Source organism: Sorex fumeus, unplaced genomic scaffold (genome assembly GCF_029834395.1).
Source record: "Sorex fumeus unplaced genomic scaffold, SorFum_2.1 ptg000063l, whole genome shotgun sequence".
In the NCBI taxonomy this organism is placed as follows: Eukaryota; Metazoa; Chordata; class Mammalia; order Eulipotyphla; family Soricidae; genus Sorex; species Sorex fumeus.
The window spans coordinates 3,358,610-3,386,189 of NW_026606120.1; the positions used below are offsets into that span (position 1 = coordinate 3,358,610).

Genomic DNA, 27,580 nt, shown 5'->3' on the forward strand with positions numbered 1-27,580 from the left:
GCAGAGCAAGACTACAGTCACGCAGGACTTACTCAGAGGCCTTTGGAATAGGGTCTGCAGTTCCTGGAAGAGTCAGAAGCAAGTGGGGGGGAAACTGATGGGGACATGACCTCAGGGTTTCAGCCGAGTAATGGAGATTTGGGCCCTGGGGGAGCGCCATCAACACCAGAGTGTGAGCTCACAGGCTCCTCCTGAGAAAAAGGAAAACTCTTAATGGGCACAGGGAGCTCAGGCCCACCCACCACGGAGCAGATGGACAGGGACACATCTCCTGAATAAATCATAAAGTACGGAAATAGGGTGCCAGAGAAGGAAGTCTGAGAGAAGGAGAAAATGTGGGAGCCATCTGTCATGTTATAGAAGGAGACATCCACTTTCTCAGGGTCCAGGAAAACCCCCACACTGTGGGGAACCTGACGAAGGAACAGAGCAGTAAAAGGAGTAGTAAAAGCTTTAAATCCGTCTTCAGAATTCCCCGCAACCCAGAACCCCTTGTGTGGAGACTCTTGGTACCAGCCTGTCCTTTTCACATTTTCTCTACAGACCCCCAGAGCCCAAAGGCTTCTGTCTCCTTTCCTGATTTCCACCTCCCAGCAACAGCGCCCTGATGTGATGCCCTCAAGGCCTAAGATGCTATGTATGTCTCCTGATGCTGAAGTAGCATCCTTCAAGGTCAGACTTGTATTCTTCTGATAGACAACAATTCCAGGACTGGCAGATCCTGGATCCAGAGTGACAGGCCCTGCAAAGAGAAACACCAATCATGCAAGGCCTTCAGCATAATGGAGCACACAAAACCTCACCCCATATACTTAGGTGCATGGGAGACAGGGGTACAAAAACTCCTGAGATGAGGAACACAAAAGCTTATAACCCTTTAAGGAAAAGAAACCAAAGATTGATTTGGTTTAGAAATTAGATAAGTCACGAGGTCCTTGAAGGCTAGTTGGACTCCATGAGCTGTATGAAGTCTCTTTAGCTTCCAGTACCAGTCATATAGCTGTATAACTATCACCACCACAGCCCAGCCATGTAGTATATCTATCACACAGAGACTGATAGAGAGAGAGACCAAAAGTTGTGGGAGGAGCAGAAGCACCCAGAAAGAATATGAAATCACTCACAGGTCTGAAACATGTCCTTGCGCCAATCTACAAGAAAACCATACAGTCATATCAGAGATTTGTATATATATCAGAGTTGACTAGTAATTTTCTGAAATATTATAATGAAGAAACTGTATAACATGTTTTGAAAATATTCAAGTGATTATTTTGGAGACAGAGAGAGAGAGAGACAGAGAGAGAGAGAGAGAGAGGGACACCATGCTGCAACCCTCCCATGCAGGCAAAGCCATAAAGCTTAATACCCAGGGATTAGGAGCTGGATACAGCTCTCATTATGGGAGACATTTTTTACATCTTTGGAGATTTTTATAGCCTTTTATTTATTCATGTAAATAATATATTATCTATAATAAAATATTTTATAGCATAAAAATATGCCAAACACAGTAACAACAAAGTCTCCAATGGAGACGTTACTGGGCCCGCTCGAGAAAATCGATGACAGTGACAGTGATAAAAATATATCTAACATAAAGCCCCTATTCCTTTTGTAAGATAAAGCATACTTTTATACTTCTATAAAACTATTCAAATATTCCACTAATTGGGGGTATAGTGCTGCAAGCAGGTCAATCTGTACCTGTGAGGCCAGTACATTAGCAGCCTGATGGCACCTTCATATTTCCAGATACCCCAAAATTGCTGTTGTGCCTTTGGCCAGACCCCAAAAACTTGGGGCACACTTTACCAAGAAAGTCAACGGCCATATGTTAGGTATGTGGGAGACACCCACAAACCACTCCGGCTCAGTTATATAATTGGAGGCATGGCCTCTCTGACTTCTGATCAAACAGCTTTGATCAGAATGGCCATGATCCCAGAGACTCAGAAACAAATATCGAAACCCAGTGGCTTTTGGCAGAAATGCGTCTGGTCCCTGCAGTAGGTTACCGGCTCTGGGCCACCCCAGGTGGGAATAGGTTTCACGCCTTAGCCTGTTCCCCTGGCAGCTCCCAGAACTCGCGGCCGCGTTACATCTTATTTTGACATCTTATTATCGCATTCCTACTTTAGACAAACTGGCAGGCTACCAAATGTAGCCTGCCCACACGGCAGAGTCTGGCAAACTCCCCGTGACATGCCCAATATGCCAAATACCAGTAACAATGATGGGTCTCATTCTCCTAAAGAGCCTTGAATATAATCTCAGGGCTAGGATGAAAGAGACGTTACTGGGTCCTGCTCGAGGCAATCGAACAAATAACAGGATGATTTGTGATTTGTGATTGTGTTGTTCATGCCCAATTCAATCAGCCTAATCAGTGGCTGAATAAATAGCAGTACTCCTACATTTAAAAAAATCCACTAAAACCCGGGGCTTGAATTTCACCCTGCAAGCCCCAACTCATCGCCCGGACACCTGGAGAAAAAGCAGCTCTGAGCCTCTCTGCCTCTCCCTTTCCGTCGCCCAAGCTGAGCTGGTCTCTTTTCCTCACCCAGTCTTTACTCCCCCAAAACACACCAGGTACCCGTGGGGGAGTGGCCACTTTAGAAGTGGGCGTGGCTTTTAGAAGTGGGCGTGGCCTGATTTTCGGCGGGCCAATGCTCACACGGCCACAAGTAGTTTACTCACACCAAGAAATCTAATCCCCACAAGTACACACCAACATGAAGAAACAATGCAAATCCCCACCACAGGGAGAGGACGAGGAAACGAGTCCAGAAGCCTCAGTAGGGTGCTAGCCACGTAAGGGACCTCTCTGACAAAGAATTCAGATATGAAGTCATCAAGATGTTCAATCAGCTCAATGAAACAGTCAGACAGATATCCAGTAAATTGAAAGAGGACAAGAAAGAAACAATGGATCGTACAATTGACAAAATACAGGAAGAAATGAGAGCAGAAATTGGAAAGCTTCGCATAGAAATGGCACGAATCAAAGATTCCATAGATGAAATGAAAAACTCAGTCTGTGCCCTCAAAAATAGAATGACCACAGCTGAGGAAAGAATCAGTGAGCTGGAAAATCAGCTGCACCAAGCCAACATGCAACAACAAACAGTGGCAAAGCACCTCAAAATAGCTCTACAGAGAATCAGAGTCCTAGGAGACGATTCCAAAAGAAACAACATTAGAATCATTGGACTACCAGAAGCTCAGGGAAACAATCACAGTGAAAAACGCATGGTTAAACAAATCATCGCCGAAAAATTCCCAGAGCTCCACGATGCAGCCATTCAGATTCAAGAATCCCGAAGGGTGCCAGCTAAAAGAGACCCAAACAAAAACACTCCAAGACATATCATAGTTAGAATGATTGATGCTGCTGGTAGAGACACAATACTGCAAGCAGCAAGGGCAAAGAAGAAAATTATATACAAAGGAGCACCCCTTAGATTCACAGCAGACCTATCAGAGGAAACCCTCCAAGCCTGAAGGCAGTGGCGAGATATAGTGAAAAAACTCACTGAAATGAATGCTTCACCAAGAATACTCTATCCGGCTAAACTCTCACTCAAAATCAAAGAAACGGTACACTATTTTCTAGATAAACAGCAGCTCAGGAACTTCACAGACTCAAAACCAAATCTAAAACAAGAGCTAAAGGGGCTACTATAAGACAAGACAAACCCTACAACCACAACAAACCCTTACAGAAAGATGACACAAAACCCCATAACAATAATCTCTCTCAATGTCAAGGGCATAAATTCACCATTTAAGAGACACAGAGTAGCAAAATGGATACAGAGACAGAACCCAACATTCTGCTGCCTACAACAAACTCATCTCAACAGTCAGAGCAAACTCAGACTCAAAGTCAAAGGATGGAAAACAATCCTGCAAGCAAACAACTACTTCAAAAAAGCTGGGGTGGCCATACTAGTATTCGACAACATTAATTTCACATTGAAAAAGATTAGAAGGGACAGAAAAGGCTATTTTCTCTTCATCAAGGGATACGTACAACAGGAAGAAATCACACTCTTAAATGTATACGCACCTAATGAAGAAACCGTTAAATATTTAACTGAGGGTAGAAGTGAATCACACACAGACACGGAGAACTAAATCAAACACCTGGAAATTAAACAACTCAATGCTGAACAAAGAGTGGGTCAGGAAGGAAGTCAAGGATGAAATCAAACAATACCTGGAAACAAATGGGAAGGAAGACACGAGCTACCAGAACCTATGGGATGCAGCGAAAGCTGTATTAAGGGGAAAATGTATAGCTCTGCAAGCATATCTTAGGTCTGTAGAAAGGATGCACATAAACAACTTGACCTCACAGCTCAAGACCGTAGAAAAGGATTAACAGAAAGATCCTAAATCAGGCAGAAGGAAGAGATCATAAAACTTAGAGCAGAAATCAATGACATGGAAACCAAAGAAACAATCTAAAAGATAAATGAAATCAAGATCTGGTTCTTCGAGAAAATAAACAAAATAGATAAACCACTAGCAACACTCACAAAGAAATAGTGAGAGAACCCTAATAAACCGAATCAAAAATGAGAAGGGGGATATCACAAAAGAAACCAAAGAAATCCAAAAGATCATCAGAGACTACTTTGAAAGTCTGTATGCCACTAAACAAGAGAACCTAGAAGAAATGGATAAATTCCTGGACTCCTATAATCTCCCAAAACTGAATCAAGAAGATCTGGAGTATCTGAATAGACCTATTAACATCAAGGAAATCGAAACTGTAATCAAAAGTCTTCCCAAAAACAAAAGCCCGGGCCCAGATGGATTCACTATCGATTTTTTCCAAACATTTAAAGAGGACCTGCTGCCAGTCCTTCTCAAGCTTTTCCAGGAAATTTAAAAAACGGAAACTCTCCCAAACAGTTTCTATGAAGCCCATATCTCTCTAATACCAAAAGGAAACAAAGACACCACAAGAAAAGAAAACTACAGGCCGATATCCCTGATGAACACAGATACGAAGATTCTCAACAAAATACTAGCAAATAGAATTCAACTACTCATCAAAAAGATCATACACCATGACCAAGTAGGATTCATCCCAGGGATGCAAGGCTGGTTTAACACTCGGAAATCAATCAACATAATACACCATATCAACAAAAGAAAAGACAAAAATCATATGATCATATCAATGGATGCAGAGAAAGCATTTGACAAGATCCAGCACCCCTTTATGATGAAAACCCTAGCCAAAATGGGGATAGAGGGGACTTTCCTCAATATAGTTAAAGCCATCTACCACAAGCCTACAGCAAGCATCATCCTCAGTGGGGAAAAACTGAGAACCTTCCCTCTAAGATCAGGGACAAGACAAGGATGTCCACTCTCTCCACTGCTGTTCAATATAGTACTGGAAGTACTTCCAATAGCGATTAGGCAAGAAAATGATATTAGGGGCATCAAGGTAGGAAAGGAAGAAATCAAGCTCTCACTATTCGCAGATGATATGATACTATACTTAGAGAACCTTAAAACCTCTACCAAAAAACTTCTAGAAACAATAGGCTTGTATAGTAAAGTTTCAGGGTATAAAATCAATACCCAAAAGTCCATGGCTTTCCTATATGCAAATAGTGAAAGAGAAGAAAGAGACATGAAGAAAACAATTCCATTCACAATTGTGCCCCAGAAAATCAAGTACCTAGGAATCAGCTTAACTAAGGAAGCAATGGACCTGTACAAAGAAAACTACAAAACGCTACTTCAGGAAATAAAAGAGGATACGAGGAAATGGAAAAATATCCCCTTTTCATGAATCGGGAGAATTAACATTGTCAAAATGGCAACACTTTCCAAAGCACTGTATAAATTCAACGCATTCCCTACTAGGATACCCACGACATTCTTCAAAGAAATGGAGCAAACACTCCTGAAATTTATATGGAACAATAAGCTCCTGCGAATAGCTAAAGCAACTCTTGGGGAAAAGAAAATGGGAGGAATCAACCTCCCTAAATTCAAACTCTACTACAAAGCAGTAACAATTAAAACAGCATGGTACTGGAACAAAGGCAGAGCTGTAGGCCAATGGAAGAGGGTTGAATATACTGACATCTATCTCGCCCGCACAGCAGAGCCTGGCAAGCTCCCCGTGACGTATTCGATATGCCAGACACAGTAACAACACAGTCTCCAATGGAGATGTTACTGGGCCTGCTCGAGCAAATCGACGAACAACGGGAGGGCCTTTAACTTACCTTTACCTTACCCCCAAGCATACGAGTATCTAATCTTCGATAAGGGGGCAACAAAAGTGAAGTGCAGCAGGGAAAGACTCTTTAACAAATTGTGCTGGCAAAACTGGACGGCTACGTGCAAAAATGTGGGCTCAGATCTCTGCCTAACACCATGTACAAAAGTAATATCAAAGTGGATTAAAGACCTCAAAATCAGACCGGAATCCATAAGGTACACTGAAGACAAAGTTGGCAAAACCCTCCATGACATAGAAGCTAATGGTGTCTTCAAAGATGTCACACCGCTGGCCAAGCAAGTGAAAACAGAGATAGACAACTGGGACTATCTTAAACGAAGAAGCTTCTGCACCTCAAAAGAAACAGTGACCAAAATACAAAGACAGTCTACAGAATGGGAAAGGATATTTGCCAAGTGCACATCTTATAAAGGGTTGATATCAAGGATATACAAAGTACTGATTGAACTCCACAAAAAGAAAATATCCAACCCCATAAAAAATGGGGAGATGACCCCTCAATCATATGATCATATAATCTTTGATAAAGGTGCAAGTAATGTGAAGTGGAGTAAGGAAAGCCTCTTTAACAAATTGTGCTGGCATCACTGGACGGCTACATGCAAAAAAATGGGCTCAGAACTCTGCCTAACACCATGTACAAAAGTAAGATCAAAATGGATTAAAGACCTCAACATCAGACCAGAAACCATAAGGTACACTGAAGACAAAGTTGGCAAAACCCTCCATGACATTGAAGCTAATGGTATCTTCAAAGATGCCACGCCACTGTCTGAGCAAGTGAAAACAGAGATAGATAAATGGGACTATCTTAAACTAAGAAGTTTCTGCACCTCCAAAGAAACAGTGACCAAAATACAAAGACAGTCTACAGAATGGGAAAGGATATTCGCCGAATACACATCTGACAAGGGGTTGATATCCAGGATATACAAAATACTGGTTAAACTCCACAAGAAGAAAACATCCAACCCCATCCAAAAATGGGGCAATGAAATGAACAGAAACTTTCTCAAAGAAGAAATCCGAATGGCAAAAAAGCACATAAGAAAATGCTCTACATCATTAATCATCAGGGAGATGCAGATCAAAACCACAATGAGATACCATCTCACACCTCAGAGACTGGCCCACATTCAAAAGAACAAAAGCAACCGATGCTGGCGCGGATGTGGTGAGAAAGGGACACTCCTTCACTGTTGGTGGTAATGTCGACTAGTTCAGCCCTTCTGGAAAACAGTATGGATGATTCTCAAAAAATTAGAAATTGAGCTCCCATTTGACCCAGCAATATCACTCCTGGGAATATCTCCCAGAGAGGCAAAAATGTATAGTCGAAGTGACATCTGCACTTGTTTGTTCATTGCAGCACTCTTTACAATAGCCAGAAACTGGAAAAAAACCTGAATGCCCAAGAACAGATGACTGGTTAAAGAAACCTTGTTACATCTACACAATGGAGTACTATGTAGCTGTTAGAAAAGATGAAGTCATGAAATTTACATACAAGTGGTACAACATGGAAAGTATCATGCTAAGCGAAATGAGTCAGAGAGAGAGGGATAGACATAGAAAGATTGCATTCATCTGGGGGATATAAAGTAACAAAATATGAGATTAATACCCAAGAATAGCTGAGATCAGCACCAGGAGGATTACTCCATAGCTTAGTGGCCAGTCGGGCATTCTAGAGGAAAGGGCAGCTCAGATAGAGAAGGGAACACCAAATAAAGGGTGTTTGGAGGATCCTCCCAGGAGGGGAGATGCATGTCGAAAGTGGACTATGGACTGAACATGTTTGCCACTCAATGCCTCTTTTGCAGACCACAACACCCAAAAGGAGAGAGAGAACACAGGGGATTGCCCTGCCACAGAGGCAGGGGGGGATGGGGGGATGGGGGTGGGGGGGATATTATCCATGGTGGTGGAAAATGGGCACTGGTGGAGGGATGGGTATCTGATCATTGTATAATCAAACCCAAGCACAAAAAATTGTAAATCTACAACTGTACCTCATGGTATTTCACTAATAAAAAAAATTAAAAAATAAATGGGGAGATGAAATGAATAGAAACTTTCACAAAGAACAAATCTGAATGGCTAAAAGGCACATGAGAAAATGCTCCACATCATTAATCATCAGGGAGATGCAGATCAAAACCACAATGAGATATCATTTCACACCACAGAGACTGGCCCATATCCACAAGAACAAAAGCAACCAGTGCTGGCGCGGACGTGGCAAGAAAGGGACACTCCTTCACTGTTGGTGGGAATGCCGACTGGTTCAGCCCTTTTGGAAAACAGTATGGACGATTCTCAAAAAATTAGAAATTTAGCTCCCATGTGATCCAGGAATACCACTCCTGGGAATATATCCCAGAGAGGCAAAAAAGTATAGTCAAAGTGACATCTGCACTTGTTTGTTCATTGCAGCACTCTTTATAATAGCCAGAATCTGGAAAAAACCCTGAGTGCCCGAGAACAGATGACTAGTTAAAGAACTTTGGTACATTTACACAATGGAGTACTATGTAGCTGTTAGAAAAGACGAAGTGATGAAATTTACATACAAGTGGTACTACATGGAAAGTATCATGTTAAGAGAAATGAGTCAGAAAAAGAGGGATAGACATAGAAATATTGCATTCATCTGGGGAATATAAAGTAACAAAATAGGAGACTAACACCCAAGAATGGCCGAGATTAGTACCAGGAATTTTACTCCATGGCTTGGAAGCCAACCACACATGCTAGGGGGAAAGAGAGCTCAGATATAGAAGGGAACACCAAATAATGGTGTTGGGAAGATCCTCCCAGGATGGGAGAAGCATCCTGAAAGTAGACTATAGACCAAACATGATTATCACCCATTGCCTCTTTTGCAAACCACAACATCCAGTAAGAGAGAAAGAGAACAAAAACGAATGCCCTGCCACAGAGGCAGGGTGAGATGGGCGGTATCGGGGGTGGGAGGGATACTGGGATCCGTGGTGGTGGGAAATGAGCACTGGTAGAGGGATGGGTATTTGATCATTGTATAACTGAAACCCAAGCACAAAAATTTGTAAGTCTTCAACTGTACCTCATGATGCCTCTCTAATAAAAATTTTTTTAAATTTTAAAAAAATAGTTTAAAAAAATCCACTAAAATCTTCTTAAATCCATTCTCCTCACTCTTACTAAATTGTGCATTGGTGGGATTTATCTACTTCATGCTAATTTTAAATATGTTAGCACAGAATTATTCATACTATTTTTAAATATATATGCCTAACCCAAAAAATGATACAATTTGGGGAAAAACAAATATTTTCAACTTATTATTGATTTACAATTTTGTGAATTTTCAGGAGTTTAGCTTTATTCATTTATATGTGTTCATGAGTCACCACCTCCACAAACTTTTAAAAGGATCTCTTTCATATGTCAGATATATAACATAATAAGGGAACAAAAAATGGCACAACAAAATTACAAAACTAGAGATTTTGTCTGCATAAAACTGAGCTTCCATGGGAGCAGGGGTGACGGGGAGGGGCCTTTAGGACACTGTGGAGGAAAGGGGGCATCCTTATAATCTAATGATGGCTGTGCTGCTGGAATGATGTCTACATAAAAAGTATAAATAGCAGTATTGTAAATCCCAGTATTTCAAATAAAATAGTTTTTTTTTTATTTTATCGAATCACTATGAGATAATTACAAGTTTTCATGTTTTGGTTACAATCACGCAATGATCAAATACCCATCCTTCCACCACTGCACACTCCCCACCACCAATATTCCCGGTATACCCCCCCCCCTTTCCCACCCTCCCCCTGTCTCCATGGCAGACAACATTCCCCATACTCTCTAATTTTGGGCATTATGATTTGCAATACAGACACTGAGAGGTTATAATGTTTGGTCCTTTATCTACTTTCAGCACACATCTCCCATCCCGATTGATTTCTCCAGCCATCATTTTCTTAGTGATACCTTCTCTATTCTAGCTGCCTTCTCCCCTTTGCTTATGAGGCAGGCTTCCATTTATGGAGCAATCTTCCTGGCCCTGTATCTACTGTCCTTAGGTGTCAGCTTCACGTTATGTTATTGGGCTGGAGCGATAGCACAGCGAGTAGCGCCTTGCACGCGGCTAACACAGCCGACCCGAGATGATTCCTCCCCCGCCCCTCGGAGAGACCGGAAAGCTACCAAGAATATCTCGCCCACATGGCAAAGCCTGGCAAGCTAACCCTGATGTATTTGATATGCCAAACACAGTAACAAATCTCACAATGTTACTGGGCCCACTTAAGCAAATTGATGAACAATGGGAGGACAGTGACAGTGACAGTGATACTCCACAAATGAGTGCAGTCCTTCTATGTCTGTCCCTCTCTTTCTGACTCATTTCATTCAGCATGATACTCTCTATGTCTAGCCATTTATAAGCAAATTTCATAACTTCATCTCTCCTAACAGCTGCATAGTATTCCATTGTGTAGATGTACCAAAGTTTCTTTAACCAGTCATCTGTTCTAGGACACTTTGGTTGTTTCCAGATATTGGCTATTGTGAACAGGGCTGCAATGAAAATATAGGTACAGATGTCATTTCTACTGTGCTTTTTTGCATCCTCGGGATATATTCCCAGAAGTGGTATTACAGGGTCACATGGAAGTTCAATTTCTAGTTTTTGAAGGACTGTCCATATTGTTTTCCAGAAATGCTGGACTAGTGGGCATTCCCACCAACAGTGAGAGTGTCCCTTTTTTCCCACATCCAATGCCAGCACTGGTTACTTTTATTCTTTTGAATGTGTGCCAGTCTCTGTGGTATGAGATGATATCTCATTGTTGTCCTGATTTGAATCTCCCTGATGACTTGCGATGTGGACCATTTTTTCATGTGCCTTTCGGTCATTTGTATTTCTTTTTTGAGAAAACTTCTATTCATTTCTTCTCCCCATTTTTTGATGGGGTTGAAGATTTTTTTCTTGTACAATTCTACTAGTGTCTTGTATATCCTGGATATTAATCCCTTATCATATGGGTATTGGTATTGGGGATTTCCTATAAAGGATCATTCTTAAGATTCACAGCCGACTTATCTGATGAAACCCTCACTGTCCAAAAACAGTGGTGGGATATAGTGAAAAAACTCAACAAAATTAATGCCTCACCAAAAATACTTTACCCAACATAAATGGCTTTTTGAAAAAGGTAAAAAGTTCAAATATTGTACTGGAACATAAATACAAACCAGAGAGCAACCGAGCCATACAGGGAAATGGGAAGTTTTGCATCAAGAGAAGGAAGCCAAATGCCATATATAACCATTGAGGAGTGACCCAGACCATGGATTTCACCCTGTGATCAAGTAGAGGAAACCAATAAAGTCACCAGACAGCTTTATGAAACCTACCCCTCCTCCACAAATGCCCAACACAAAGATTTTAATACAATCAAACAAGCACCCTACCCACTGTACCATCACTCGCACTCCAATTTTCCCTGTGTAAAATATATTATCACAAAATATGTGTAAAATATATTATCACAAAATATGTGTAAAATATATTATCACAAAATTTAAAACTTTTTATTTATTATAGGAAGACATGATGTTTACCACAATAAGATTCAAGTACCAAAAAATGCAATATATTTGAGCTACCACAGTTGAAAATTTATGTAAATGAGATAAGCACTATATTAAATTAAATGATTTTAATTTCTTTATATGTTAAAATCATATAGTAGTCAATCATTATAAATTAAGTTTTGTAGATTTTTTCTAATATTTCCATTTGCTGATTCTTTAAGTTTTGTAGGAGCAGCAATATGAAATAGATTTGTAATATGCCTCCCAAGAGGGTCAGGAGGAGGTGTGTGGGAGCCTGGGAACATTAGTAGAAGAAAGGAGACACTGGTAGTAGGATTGGTGATGGAACATTGTATACCTGAAATAACTCTATTACGAACAATTTTGTAAATCATAGTGTCTTAATAAAAATTATTTTTAAATGTATTCATGTCAGAGGGCAGAAAAATAGTACAAGAATTAAGGTTCATGCTTCACATATGGAAACCCAATTCAATCCCCAGCACCATATGATTCTCCAGGCATCACCAGGTACATGCTTGGAAGCCCCCAAACACTGCAGGGGTAACACACCAGGCCACCCACAAGACCTAGACAGCCCCATGTCCTCGGACCCTCACACTGAGTCACTTCTGATTGACCAAGAGATGTCCCTGGTCCTCATGAGCTCGGTAGGCCCTAATTAATTAATTGATTTAAATTGTGTTCTTTAACTCAGCAGACACGGAGAAGATAAAAGACAGCAATCTGATATTCATTTTTGTCAAACAAATCCTGAAAATGAGTCATGTACTTTAATGAAGTTACCTCAGGCTTCTCAAGATCCTTTACCCAATGGTTCAGCCCTTCCTGCCCCTTCTATCCCTGATAGCAACGTGAAACATCAGAGCAGAAAGGCCTCTAACATACTCCAAGAACACACCCAGGACAGTCTCTCTGTGCACGAGGAGCCCCACGCCACAGTCCTGCCCCAACTACACTAAAAGGTGAAATGTTTCACATCAAGCCAAGTCCATTGTTTGGTTCCATTCAAATTATTTAAAAATAAATCAATCTTTATTGAAATCTCTCAAGGAGATAGCAATGAGTTGATTATATTCAATACTCTGAAATAATTTGTAAACTCTCTATGTTCTCTTCCTCTCAAAGTACCTTGGCTTTAATTAGTGTTCTCTCCTCTGCCACCACAATTCACCCAGAATCTCTGTAATTAAAATCTAGAACACACTCCACTTAACTACATTCCTCCTCTGGTCCTCATCTCCTACCCACCCATTATTTTTCCCTGATTTTCTCCCCACACTTTTGGTGGTAACAAATTTCCCTTGTTACAAATTTGGTCACTGCTCTGGATGCCTCTTTTTTTACAGTCTTCATACATATATTTAACTGACTGACCTGAATCAGTTCAGACAGTAAAATAAAGAATTTTCCTAAAGTTGGAGAAAGAGAGAGAGAAACAGAAAGACAGAGACCAAGACAGAGGAAGATTTTGAAAATGTTCTATATAGGGACTGGAGTGATAGCACAGCAGGTAGGGCATTTGCAGTGCACACGGCCGATCAGCGTTTGATTCCCAGCATCCCATATGGTCCCCCGAGCACCGCCAGGGGTAATTCCTGAGTGTCGAGCCAGGAGTAACCCCTGTACATCGCCAGTGTGACTCAAAAAGAAAAAAAAATGTTCCATATATTCCCATCACAAATATACATACACGTAGAATTTGGCAAATGATTTCAGATCTTTTGTAATAAGCAAAACCTATATGAAAGGCCTGTAGCCTCAAGCTCCCCAACAGGTTGTGAACCCAAAATTCAGAACACAGAACCTAAGTTGCATTAATTCTTAGCAACTTAGAGGAATCAACCCAACTTGCATGGGCAACCAGTCCACAAAGAAGCAGAGGATCAATATTGCAGAGGATCGGGGGGGGGGGGGGGGGGGGGGAGGGAATAAAGAAAATCTAAACTGATGATAAAGTGGTTCAATTTTCAGTCTAAATAAGATTCAGAATCCATAAGTAATCAATTAACAAGACCTAAATCCTGAGCAGGCAAACAGGATTTCTGAAATCAGCAGACCTGAGCAACATAGATACCCTGCTGCAGTGTCCGCTGCACTGACACTGCCCCACCCCCAGGAAGCAACTCTACAAGGAGCTTTCCAAGGGGGCTGCTCACCCGAACTACCTGCAGTAGACAAGGATCAGAGGAGGCAGATCTGTGTCCCCAAGGACAGTCCATGCAATCTTCAGATGGAGGCTACAAAAATGACAGGGACAACAGAGACACCATCCCCTTCCTGTCATGGGGTCCTTGGGTACAGAAGGGGAAGGGATGAGGCTGGGGAGGAGCCACAGGACACTCAGAGCACCTACATGGGTACAGATGGGCATTTCTCCAGGCTGAAAGGGAACACAGATTGCTCAGTCAAATCAGCCTGCCAAATCCAGAATCTGGCCCAGCACTTGCTCTGTTCTCAGTCACAATATCTCTGATCTCTGCTGACAGAAGGGGGCACAATGGAGAGAGGGGAGCTCCTGCCCTATACACCCAACAGGGTGCTGAGTCCCACTGCTGTCCCTCTGCTTCTGTGTGACTTGGCAGTCACTTAGCTGCTCAGTCTCAAAATCCTGAAAAATGCCTTTTCTATCTTCACTCATTTTTCCCACTGAGGGTTATAAATTATACTACATATTCAAATATTTTAAAGAACATAATATAAATTATTCGATAGCTCATTTAAAATGTTGCTATTATACCATTTTTCTTTAGCAAAAATCGTTGAGAAATAACTTGAATGGGGAATAATTAAGGACAGGGAAGAACACCTTATTGGAGATCTCTGGGACAGAATAGTCTTTCTCAGTCTTTCTTAGATAAAACAACACTATTCTGGTGGACCAGAGAAAAAGGGCAGGGTTAAGGTGTTTGAAGCTGCCTCTGGGTGAACCCTGGCAAATGAGATCCTGAGCACCACCAGGAGCAGCCCCTCAACACTGCAGGTATAGCCCAAACCTCACCTGAACCTCCAAAAAAATCACTATTCAGAATGTGAAGATAAATTCTAGCACATTCCCACCTGCTTAGCCTAGTTACCATGGCCCAAAAACTGTAGGATCACAGCATCTTTAGGCACTGGAAGGAACAGGCTTCCCCTAAGTAGTGTTTTGGGGACAGGGGCAGGAGTCACATGCCTAAACTCAAAGTTCCCATTTAGTTTTCTGGCTCCTACAATGCTTTTAGAGCAGCTTCTTCTGTTTCTAGATGCAGAGTAAGAAATAGATGCCCTGAGGAATAGCAATGTACGGAAAGGGACCACAGATGAAAGAGACTACAGAGATCTCTGTGTCAGGCAGGTCACCAAGTACAGGGTGGGACAGCAGCCCAGGTCTGGGAAAGCATGTGGGTCAGGTGGGGCTCTCCGCAGCTTCTGCTTCAGTTCAGGGAAGGGGAAGCCATTCCTGCCCCAGCACACACAGGCAGAGAAACACCTGGGCACAGGTAGGACAGAAGACACAGGACACCTGAGGCGTCACTCACCAGCCAAGTACTCAGCCTTCCTCTGATCTGAAAGACAAAAGAAACGGGTGAGCTCAGAACCACGAGGCCCACAACCGAGGGGACCCAGGGAGTTGAAGAAAGGGAAAACTCAAGAGATTTTTCCAGATCCTGCACAAGGCTGAGTGATGAAGGGCAACCAGGAGAGAGGAGGGGAGGGCAGATAAGCTCCACACCCACCCAAAAAGAGACCTGGCAGCCAAAACCATCCACACTCCACAATCACCACCATGTTCCTGGCCCTACTCCTCAGACAAGACTCATCCAGAAATTTATCCACAGAAAAACTCAGTTTTGTGACTGAAATCTCCAGGTTTTCATGGAGTCAAGGATAAGCTACGTTCCCCATATCCCTGGACTTACAGAAGACCCAACAGTCACACCTGCACACCAACGCAATTTGTGAAAAATTTTACTCTAGTTGTACACCCTGTTAAAAGCTTTGGACTTCCTGGAGCACGCATTCACATCCATAGCTATGCAACAACTAAACTCTACACACTGATAAACCAGGAGAAGCACAAGAAATTGTATGGGTTGTAACGTAGAAGGCAAGCAATCTCAATTGACAAAATATAAACACAGAAGGTTTAATCTGTAACAACGTGTTAGTAATCTCTTTTACAAGGGTTTAATTGCTCCACAGTGAGGTAAAACAAACTTCACTAACTTTCTTTTAAGGAAATATTTTTGATCATTCTTTTAGAAAATTAGTTATAACAAACAATATTAAATAAATTATTTAGCACCTGCTATCGGAGCAGGCCTAAGAGATGGTTGGTAAAATTAGAAATAATGGTGGTGGGAAGGAGTAATGGTGGTGGGATTCATGTTGGAATATTGAATGCAACAAATCATCATGAAAAACTCTGTAAACCACAGTGTTTATATAAAGTGTGAATAAATAAAAAGTTTTCTTTTAAATAAAAGAAAACTCACCTAAATTTGTCTGCAGTTCATCTGAAAGAAAATGAAAGATAAAAGCATGAATTCCCATACCTAAGGAATGGAAAGACCGTGGACCAGCAGAATGGATCCAAAAAAAGATATCTATATCTTTATTTTATTTATTTTTATTAAAGTATCATGATTTACAAAAGTATTCATAGCTGAGTTTTAGACATACAATGTTCTAACACTGATCCCACCATCATTGTCAACATTCCTCCACTAATGTTTCCAGTTTCCTCCCATACCTCCCACCCCAGCCTGTCATCTTGACAAGTACATGTTTAAGTTCAGTTGTTAAAGTTATGGTCTCATGATTTGGGTGTTGCTGATTCTGTGGCTTGAATATTTAGCTCTCTCATTCCTTAACAAGACCAATATACTGAATCTCCTTAACCCCTAGACCCCGTTGCTTCTCACTGTGTCTTCTCCTCCCCTCCTCTCTATTTCTTCTCCCCATACTCTGGACATAAAGGTAATCTTGAAATTCTATAATAAACCTTTGCATTCTCTCATCCAGTAATTCTAACTACCACATGTAAGTGATGTCATCCTTTGTTTATCCTTTTTCTTCTCTGTCTTACTTCATTTAACATGGTATCTTTCAGTTCCACACATTACCAAAAATTGCATTATTTCATAATTGCTTACTTCTGCATAGTATTCCATTAGAATATGTATATATATATATATATATATGTATATATATATATATACCAAACCTTCATGTTCCATTAATCTGTTGTTGGACATCTAGGTTAATTCCAAATCTTAGCTTTTGTATTTAGTGCTAAAATGAATAATGGTGCGCATATGTCCTTTTGAATGAAAATTTTTCTGTTCCGGGTATAAATACCCAAAAGCGGAATTGCAGCTCAATTTTAAGTTTCCTGAGACCCCTCTAAACTGTTTTCCATAGGGTTTGAACCAGACAATATTCACACCAGCAGTGAGAGTTCCTTTTTTACCACATCCCTGATAACTCAAACTTACCCTTTTTTTTTTTTTTTTGCTTTTTGGTTCACACCCAGCAATGCTCAGGGGATATTCCAGGCTCTGCACTCAGGAATTACTCCTGGCGATGACCCATTATTTTTTATATGTGCCATTCTCACTGTTGTAATATGATATCTTTTGTCATCTTAATTTGAATTTCTCTAATATTAAGAAACGATGAGCATTTGTTTTTCATGTGTTTCTTGACCATTCGATGGTCTTCCTCAGAGAAGTCTGTTCATTTCAACTACCCATTTTCTGATGGGGCTTTTAGATTGTTTTGGTTTGGTTTGGGTTGCTCTTTGTAAATACTATTTATATCTTGGATAGCAACGTTGGATATCTGAAGTGTTGAGTGCAAATAGTTTCTCTCACTCAGCTGTCTTTTAGTTTTAGCTCATGTTCTTTGTGCCATAATAAAACTTTTTAGTTTAATATAGTCCCATTTGTTTGTTCTGATTTTATTCTGATTCTATAGTTTTTGCCAATGACATCATAGCATTAAAGCCTCCTTTGAGGTCTATATCTTGGAATTTTTTGCCTATAGTTTCTTCAATGTACTTTATAGATTCAGATATGATCTTAAGTCTTTGATTCACTCTGAGTTGACTTTTGTGTAAGGCTTAAGATATGAGCCTTAACTTTAATTTCTTACATGTGGTTATCCTATTCTCCCCCAACATCATTTGTTTCAAAGCCTGTCTTTGTTCCATTTCATGTTCTCAAATTCATTGTAAAAAATCAACTGATCATATATATGGGTACTTTTCCATGAATACTCTACTCTTACCCATTGCTCAGAGAGTCCCTCATTATTCCAGTACTACACTCTTATGATCACTATGACTTTATAGTATAGCTTTAATGTAAGTAATGAGATGCCTCCCAGTCTCCTATTTTTCAGTGTGGATTTAGCTATCCGAAGAGCCTCTGTACCCTAAAGTCTCACACCCATCCAGGCCTCCAAAGTTCTCTGGGGACTCCTGGGCATCCTGCTCTGAGCATCTGGAGCTGGAGCCCCAGACTCTGCCCCACAGTCCTTGGGCAGTGACTGGCACTCTCCTGGCCTGGTACTGTCCTGACTTACCTATAGCCTTCAGTGCCGCCCTCTTTGCTTGCTCATCCTCCTCCCACTCCTGGCACAGCTTCTCTCCTTGCTGCCTCTCCTGCACCTTTATAGAATGTTCTCTCCAGGTGTAATAGGCAGCACCAAGGACCAGGAACGTTAGCAAGGTCACACACAACACACAGACCAGCTTTCACGGAGAGGACTTGGGGAAGAAGGGCTCTGTGACCCCCAGGAGACCCCATGAGGGCACAGCAGGAGAGCCCAGCCCAGCAACCCCAGGAATTCCCGCCCCCTACCTCCAGCTCCCCCACCCACATAGGAGAGGGCAGCAAAGCCCACCTGGGCTGAAAACGGCCATGGCCTTCTCCTGGTCCATGATGGGGTTGAGGATGGAGCATGTCATGTTCCCCACGGCGCTGTCTCTCACCACCAGCACCGCCTCCACGCTGAACAACCCCTCAGGGTCCTGGGTGTGGGTCTCTGAGAAGGCCAGAGACTTCCCCCCGCTGGAGTCTCGCCACTGCACCTGAGGCTTGGGGAACCAGCCGGCCGCCCTGCACACCACGTGAACCCGTCCTCCTCGGGCCCTGTGATGTGCACCTGGGGGCCAGAATTCACACCTGCAGGGGAGAGGGAGGGCCCGGAAGGCCTGTTTTGAGCATGCACACAAGCCCTGGAGCCAGGCTGCATCTGTGCTGTGTGGGAGGCCACATCCTTCCCCCCACATTCTGGGGACAGCATCTGCCCTGACTAGGGGCTAAGGGAACACCGAGGCAGGAGAACTCCTGAGATGTGCAGGGAAAAGGACCAAGGACTAAAGAGAACAGGAAGAGGAATTTCCTCAGGATTCCGTCCTCATTCTCCATTTTCCTCACATATCTTCCATAGCATCTTGTTCCACCCCATTATCCAGATTCCTCTCAAACACTTCTCATTCAAAATTCTAGAACTGGACCAAGAATATAGCTCAAAGGATTGGATCTCATGCATAGCATGTAGTTGGTCGAAGGTTCAATCTAGATACCACATGCCTCTACAGCACCGCCTGGCCCTAAAGAACCCACAGCAGCTTTAGGAACTCTGTGGGAACTCTCAGTTCTATGGCACATTGTTCTATGCCACATAGCACTGCCATAAGTGCCATGGAACACCAAGGCAGGAGTAGCCCCATCTCATGAGTCAGCTCCATCTATAACATATTAGAAAAACACCCCCAGTTCTCAGTCCTCTTTGTATCCTGTTTTACTCTGCCTCAGATATAATGGTGCCTACACTCATTGCCTCTGGTATCAGTCACGAATGGACCACTGAGAGAACCTCTGCATGCTTTGGCTGTGGGTGAGTGTCTGTGCCTTTCCTCTGCCCTGTGATACCTTAAGAACAGTCAGGACTGACCAGCTCTCCTAGTTCAGCCAAAACAAACCCAGCTCAGGCCTTTCTGATGGCCTTTCCATCTGTCTATAAGATTCAATAAGACTAGCTTTGTAAAAGTTGAAAATTTATTCTGTCTTTACCATCTCCTAGTAGATTATGATTGTATAAAATTCTGGTTCATAATTATTTAATTATAAAAGTGTTTTCTTTATTCACTATTTGAAGAGACTATCTAGAGAGGGAGATTATGTTTTCAATTAGATATTCCCAACATAGCCAATGTTGTGTGAGGAAAACCCAGTTAATATTAGCCAGGGGCCAGGGTGATAGCACAGTGGGTAGGGTGTTTGCTTTGCACAGGACCAACCAGGGTTTGATCCCCAGCATCCAATATGATCCACCAGTGTATCCCTAGGAGTAACCTGGGTGTCACATATATATGTATAATTATATATGTGTGTATATATATAGATAATTAGCCAAATTCAGATTTGCTGAATTTCATTAAAAACCTGAATTAAATAAATGATTGTTGCTCTATGTCAATGAAATTTCACAATGTGTTATTCAGAATTAGTACAGTAATCGATGTAACATAGGATTGTCAATATTCTTAACAAACAGACAAGGAAAAACTCTGGGAGTCTTTGTAGTCCTCTGTCCCCCTTTATACCTCCTAAATTGAATAAATATATTCACTCAGTTCTTCTTTTTAAATATCACTCCTGCCATTCTCCATTGTCTCCCTATGATCACTGTGAGAGGTCGGGCAACATCCTATCCACCCCATAACTGAACTGCATGCCCTCAGTCTTGCTTGCCCAACCATTGATCCATAATCCTCACAATTGCCCAGGGGAATAAAGCCACCTCTGTATCCAAATTCTAACACAATCTTCACTACTCCACCAAAACCATTCCAACTCTCTACTTGCCCTCAACATCCACCACCTACACCCCTATAAGCCCACACCAACCTCACGTTGATTGGACTCACTACTAGTAACCACAGTGCCCATGCTCTATGTGCCCCTGCTGGTTCATGTCCTGTACATTATCCTCAAAACTTGTCTATTGAACTCAGGTGACTGTTCAAGCAAACATCCAAAAGCTTTTCTAAATGCCAGAGGCAGCAAAAGTCAACTCTTCTTGGGTTCCACTTAACAGGAACGTCTTTTAACTCTTACAACCCTAATGACCTCCTTGTGTGCCCAAACTCTCTGAGTGCTCCCCTGCTCATATTCGCATCACCCACATATCTGCTTGATAAATCCCTATTTCATTCTTTTTTGCTTAGATTATCAAAGGATCAAACTGAGCCTAGTATAACACCAAAGACTACCCTACCCATCTACCCCAACTAATCCCCTTCTACTACTCTACCTGCTCATTTTCTAAAAGGTTACTACCTATTAATCTTATCTCAAATGATGTGTTGTCTTATTTATTTGTTTCCACTTGAATACAAAACTTACAAGTGCATATTGCCATGGACAATGGCTTATACCAGATATTCATAGCATGGTCTGGCATGCAGGAGTTCTGTATTTGGATGAAATAAAGGAATGAGTTTCTTTGTCTATAAAATAAGAGACTAATTGCCCTGGTCCCTTAGATTTCATTCAACATCCACCTTCAAGGATTCTAGAAAAGAGATAAAGTCACCTACCTTCCACCTTCAGCTCCAAACCAGCTTCTTTAGAGAAGCCTTCCTTCCTGAAGTAGCAGATATACCTTCCAGCATCTGAAATCTGGACCTTGTGAATGTGCATGTTACACTGCCCCTGGGAAAGGAGATCTGTCTCCAGGGAGGTCCGCCCTGTGTATTGGGCCAGCTGCTCCTCCGTCTCCTCCCCGTGATTTTGGTAGATGTATACAGCTTCTGATTGCTTAGAGCGGAACCACCTCAACTCCATGTTCTCTGCATTCATAGCCGGGAACAGACGACAGGGCAGTTTGATGTTATCTCCCACCACAGCAATAATAGGGTCCAAGGGTCCAATCACCATGAACTCCTCTGTGGAAACAGACATGGGAGTGAAAGGCTGGAGAGCTGTACACCCAGGGCAGAAGACACCTCCAGAGAGTAGGAGCCAGGAGAATTGGAGCAGATCATTATGAGAAGACCCCAGGCTAGGGGACTGAGTAATCATGGCTCTGAATCCTAATAAGGTCTTCTTTCTGCTCTTTGTGACCCAGGAATGATGACAAAGAGAGTCCCACATAAGTCACCTTCCCACCGGAGCCTTTATAACAGGGCTCCATGGGTCAGAGATCCAGTGAGTCTCAGTCTTCCACCTGAATCAAAGCACCACGAAGGCAAGCAAACAAAATACTTGGTCCCAAACCCCAATGGAATCAGTAAATCTGAGTATGACCAAGTGTGCAATGAAGAAAGTAATTCTGGCTTGCAGAGTGCACACATTGCAGAGAACCACAGCTATAATCTGGCCAACTAGGACAGAATGAAAACTGGAGCTGAGGAAATGGCTCAAAGGTCTCAACCACATGCCTTATATGTAGGAAACCTGGTTTAATCCCAAACTCCATAGGGTCCCCCAAAGGACTATATACAACGGCTCCTGAGCATTTCATGTATTACAAAAGAAAAAAAGTGGGGGTGGAATAGTGGGAAAGAAAAAGTGTCAGGGTTAAGGTGTGCTCACCTTGCATGTGGCTGACTCTGGTTTGATCCCTGACACCCTGTACAGTTCTCCAAGCACTGCCAGGAGTGATCCTTGAGTCAGGAGTAAACCGTGAGCACCACTGGATGTGAATCAAAAAATAAACACATAGTAAGAGGAATAAAAAGATATAAATAAAACTGAGCAGAGGACACACCTGCAGTCAGTGTGAGTTCCCTAACCTCACAGCAGGAACGTCCCACTCCCACCCCTAAGTTGGTCATTTGTGTTCATACATTTCTCCTCTGTAGAATTATATCTACTGAACACTAGAGCTAATTGAGTGGTGGGAAAACTCAAAATAATGGTGGATGGAAGGTGTAATAGTGGTGGGATTAGTGTTGAAATATTGAGTGTAATCAATTACTGTGAACAACTCTTTGAAAATAAAATTTAAAAAAAACTAAAGCTAAATATCATCATTAAACACCTGACTCACAGGAGCCCAAACACTGCTTGTTAAGCAAGGAGGGTCTCCCAACCTGTTGCCTCTTCTGAGCCTCTTGGCCTTCTGAGGCCTGGAATGACTCTGCAGGAGCAGCCTGCCTCTATCTGGGTCTCTCCTTTCCCCATCCTCCTGCCTGAAGCCCTTTCATCTGAGCTAACCATGTCCTTCCTCCACTGGAAGTCTTGTGATGGCTTTACAGTTCCCACATGGCCCACGGAACCCATTGCAGTGAACACCCAGACTCCAGGCACCATCCAGCTTCTGTCCCTCTGCTCACTCTGCCCCAGTCACTTTTCTTAGATACCAGGACAGCTTTTCACAGACTGTTCCCTTTGTTGAAGCCCATTTTTGAAGTAGACCCTCATAGGCTCTGCTTTGCACGTCATGCAAATCTTTGCTCCCATCTCACTATCGACAGCAGAGGTTTCCAAATTTATTCAGCTTACCACATCTTTTCAGAAAATAATTAATTACACAAAACCCTGAAAAATTGACCTTTTAGTCAAAGGTCAGAAAGTTGTGTTCCAGACTCGTATCAGCCCCTGAAAAGTTCCAGGGTCCAGGGGGCGGTACTCCACCCCTTTGGAAAACACTGACCCTCACTGCCAGCCTTACTCAACACAGCCGCCTCCACACACCCCTGCCCAGCCTGCTCCTATGGATGGACCGCAGTACCTTCCCCTCCGCAGTCCCCAGCTGCGGATTGGATTGCTCTTTTGCCCTTTTATTCACAGCATCTGTAAATTAAGAAATGAAAGATTGACCATAACTTCACACATAAACAAGGCTGGAAAACAAAAGAAGGGAAAACTATTTTTTGACAGTTGGCTTTTTTTTAATTTATTTTATTTTTTTCAAATACCCACCCTCCACCAGTGCTCATTTCCCACCACCACAGATCCCAGTATCCCTCCCACCCACCCCCCAACCCCTCATCCCACCCTACCTCTGTGGCAGGGCATTCCCCTTTGTTCTCTCTCTCCTTTTGGGTGTTGTGGTTTGCAGAAGAGTTAAGCCTGATTTTCAGGGAGAAATGTTGGATGATTTACTTTCCATTGATCGCTTTGTATATAAGGAGATGTAGCGCAGCTGCGTAAGTGGCCGCACGGTTCGGAAAAAATGTCCTGGTACCTGCTTGCCAGAGCTATGCTTGTAGGAGCTCATGGTCACCAGGGTTCCATATGAAGAAGGTGGGACGGCAGCACCTACCCCATCTGGGACCTCCCGGTGGTATCGGCTCTGTTTGGGACCTGGAGCATTCTCCCGGAGCTGTGGGGCCCTCCAGTCGGTTTTCTTCTTTGTTGCTGTGTGGCGACAGTTGGCTTTTAAACATAAATGTCTCACTGGACAATTGTCAGGCACATTCCCCTTACTATATGATTTACTGACTCCTCTGAGATACCCAAGTGGATACAGTGGCTGGGAGTGCAGAGTAATATCTAGAGCCAAGGACACTGCACATGATCAGGAGCTCAGGACCCAGCGAGGAGAGACATGGACGCACAGCACAGATTCACCTATGGACCCCATGGTGGGCAGCTGCAGGAAAAGCAGGAAGGCCAGCGGGCAGAGCATGGAGCAGGGGGAGCAATGCTTCATCTCCTTGGGGCTGGGAAAAGACAGAGGGAGGAAACAGCCAGGACCAACAGGCAAGGCAGGGCCCCCAGAACTGTGGGCCTCTGTAGGAGAGCAGGGCTCAGGCTGGACACCCGCATAGGAAAGAGCATCTCCTCCTGGCTCCCCTGTGAGGGCAGGGAACCCCACACAGCCTGATGTCAGTTCAGGCCCCTACCAGCCCTCTGAGATCACCCCACTGCAGAAACAAATGGTCAGCTTGAGAAAATGCTCCCTTCCCATGCTTTCCCTTCCCTTCATTCCCTTTCCTTCCCCCCCCTTCCTATCCTTTCCTTTTTCTTCTCTTCCTGTCCCTTCCTCCCTAGCAGCATACTCAGTGCACTCCACTCTACCCAGGACTTGTCAGTACTTGGGCCCCAGGAGGAAACCATCCTCCATCTCTCCATTGTCACACACCATCTGTGACTCAGGACAAGAACCCAGACAGGTCCTCACCATGAGGGACAGACCAGCTCCAGTTAGTGGCTCTCACACCCCTAATGTGAGAAACCTCAGCACAGACAACACCGTCCTCACAGCGAAGCTCCTTTTAGCTTGTTCCGCTCACCTGCATTTCAGTCCCACCCCTGACCCTGCTGTGAAGGACCCAGGACATGACCCTGAATCCACTGGAGCTGCAAGGTCACACTCAGCTGACACATGATTCCTTTTCCTTCTGCCTTTTGTATGCAATCTGGGAGCAGACGAGACTCCCCAGAAGGATAGCTTTTGGGGGCTGAGAGCTGAGTGTCCTGGACTCCCCCACTCTCTGTGGTCGACATAACAGATTTCCTGCCTCGTTTTCTCACCCACAAAGTGGGAATAGTGACAGCATCTCCTTCCCAAAATGACCTGACATTTGTAGACTCACTGCATTTACCAAGATCAGTGCTTACACAGAATAGGACACTAATACCACAGTACAGGTGACAGTGAAATAAAGAAAAACTCTGAATGTCTCAGTCCTGGTCCTTTTTCCTGTCACACCTTTATAGAGCCACATGACCAGTCCCCAAAACCCTACATTCTCTGCCCCCATATCATAGCCAGATGCTCACCACTTAACTCCTCAAGACAAATGTCTTTTGAAGACAAATGTCCTCAAAGCCAACATACATGCTTCAAAGACTCTTCAGGAGCATTTTGAAATGCAGAAGTTTGGGAAGGTTCAGGAACAACAACCCCCAAATCTGCCATAGGCTTTCCACCTGCACTCAGCTGCTCAGAGCCCCAAACCTGCTTCTGGCCCCAAGGTGGTTGTGCGGGGGCCCCTCATGTGTCAGAGGCAGGAGGCTCCCAAGCAGGCGAAGCAGAACCTGGTACAGGTTTCTGGGTGTTCGTAGAGATCCAGGACAAGCACTGCCAAAATTATTCCTGGACAGTCAAGTCCACGGTGTTCTGACTCCTTCCTCGGTTTAATAGTAAAAGCAATAAAATGCATTCACAGGGAACTCTGACCTGCCCTGTGGACAGGGCATCTGGCTATCAGAGAGGAAAGATCAGGACCAAGGAACCGAGGAGGGTGACCCAAGTACTTTTAAACAACGCTTCAAGGTCAGACAGACATACATACATTTGGTGAACAGCCACTACACTCCAAATTGGTTTGCTCCCAGACCTCAGCATGAGGAACTGTGTGGCCCAGACAACGCTGATGCTTCCCTAGGCAGAGCTGTATCTGTACCACAGACTCAGGACCAAAATGACCTCCTGCAGGTGACACAGAGCACACTACCTGCCTGTCTGCACAGTAGTTGCTCCTATTTTTCTCATAACAGGTGGCGCAGGAGTCCTCACAACCAGGCTGCATGCAAGGAGGTTAACCAGAGTTTCAATTTTTTTTTTTCTGTAATAGATTTTTAAAAATTTTTTTATTTGAATGAATCACTATGAGATACAGTTACAGACTTTAAAACTTTCGTAATTGCATTTCAGTCAAACAATGTTCTAGTAACTAGGGTTTCAAATAGGCCCCCAACCACTCATTTCACCTGGCACAGCAGAGTCTTCTCAAGGGAGTCCCACCTGCTCCATACCCTCCTCGTCAGGTTTATTCTCCTCCCAAGCCCATGGCCTTCTCTAGTCACCTTAGATGTATTCTCTTGCTCGTTTCTTTGAGAGATTACCCTGCTCAATAACTTCTAGGGCTCCTGCCTGGCCGCTCCCCATTGCTCTCCCAAATGATTCCTCCTAATATCCACCAGCACATGCTCAGCAGAATTTTGGCTCCCTGTTCTCCACCACAGTCCTGAGGTGTGTTCACGTGAGGAGTATCTGTGGAATCCACTTGAGGAGGCACTTGTTAGTCCTGCTCATGGAATAGCACTTGCTAATCACTTCACAAAGACTCCCTCACACTGGCTGCTCAGTCCTGTTCAAAATCAGGAAATAATATTGTCTATCAAAAAACAACTTGGCCTAAATAAGTCAGACTCTGGGTGGGTGGACACAGTGATGCACCATCTTCTGTTTTTCTCACTACCCCCAATTCAGTATATGATCAAAGAGCTGCATACGCAATTGGCCACAAGGTGGCAGCGGGCTTGAAGTAACCTGGAGAGACCCGCATGGCCCCTTCCACCCACCCAGCCCCTCTTTCTGGCTGACCCTCCACAGGTGGTGCAGGTTAACTCTGCTAATCTCTCTGGGACCTGCTACTTTGGGAGTATTTCAGGTGTGGGGAGCTGACAGCTGGGTCCCACTGATAGTCACCATTCTCCTTACAGGGAATTTTTGCTTTTCTCCTTCCCATGGTCTGTAGGTCACACACATCTGAAGTTGAGAATCACACTCAGAGATGTGGCAGCAGCACACCCACAATCTCAGGTAACAAGGCAGGGCTCAACAAAGTCACATGAGCCAACATGAGAATATTTGAGCATACACTAGCAACTATCAACAAGTGTTGTACACATTAGAACATAAATACAAATACTGCATTAAAAGAGACAAGACTAAAGCTTTTGTAGAAGAAGTTTTAATATGTTTTCTTTTTTAATGGTGAGGGGTGGGTCACATCCG

The 27,580-nt window shown here is 43.2% G+C and overlaps 1 protein-coding gene across 1 annotated transcript; it reads right to left on the bottom strand.

Annotated features, from left to right (window-relative positions):
* Positions 1-119: 119 nt before the first annotated feature.
* On the bottom strand, positions 120-24,544 carry LOC130036001 (butyrophilin subfamily 1 member A1-like). Its single transcript, XM_056127956.1, is given in 8 exon segments — positions 120-742; positions 15,409-15,435; positions 16,366-16,386; positions 18,458-18,658; positions 18,779-19,006; positions 19,009-19,059; positions 21,483-21,830; positions 24,463-24,544. Coding segments are annotated over 8 exon segments (1,581 nt in total).
* Between the last annotated feature and the right edge of the window lie 3,036 nt (positions 24,545-27,580).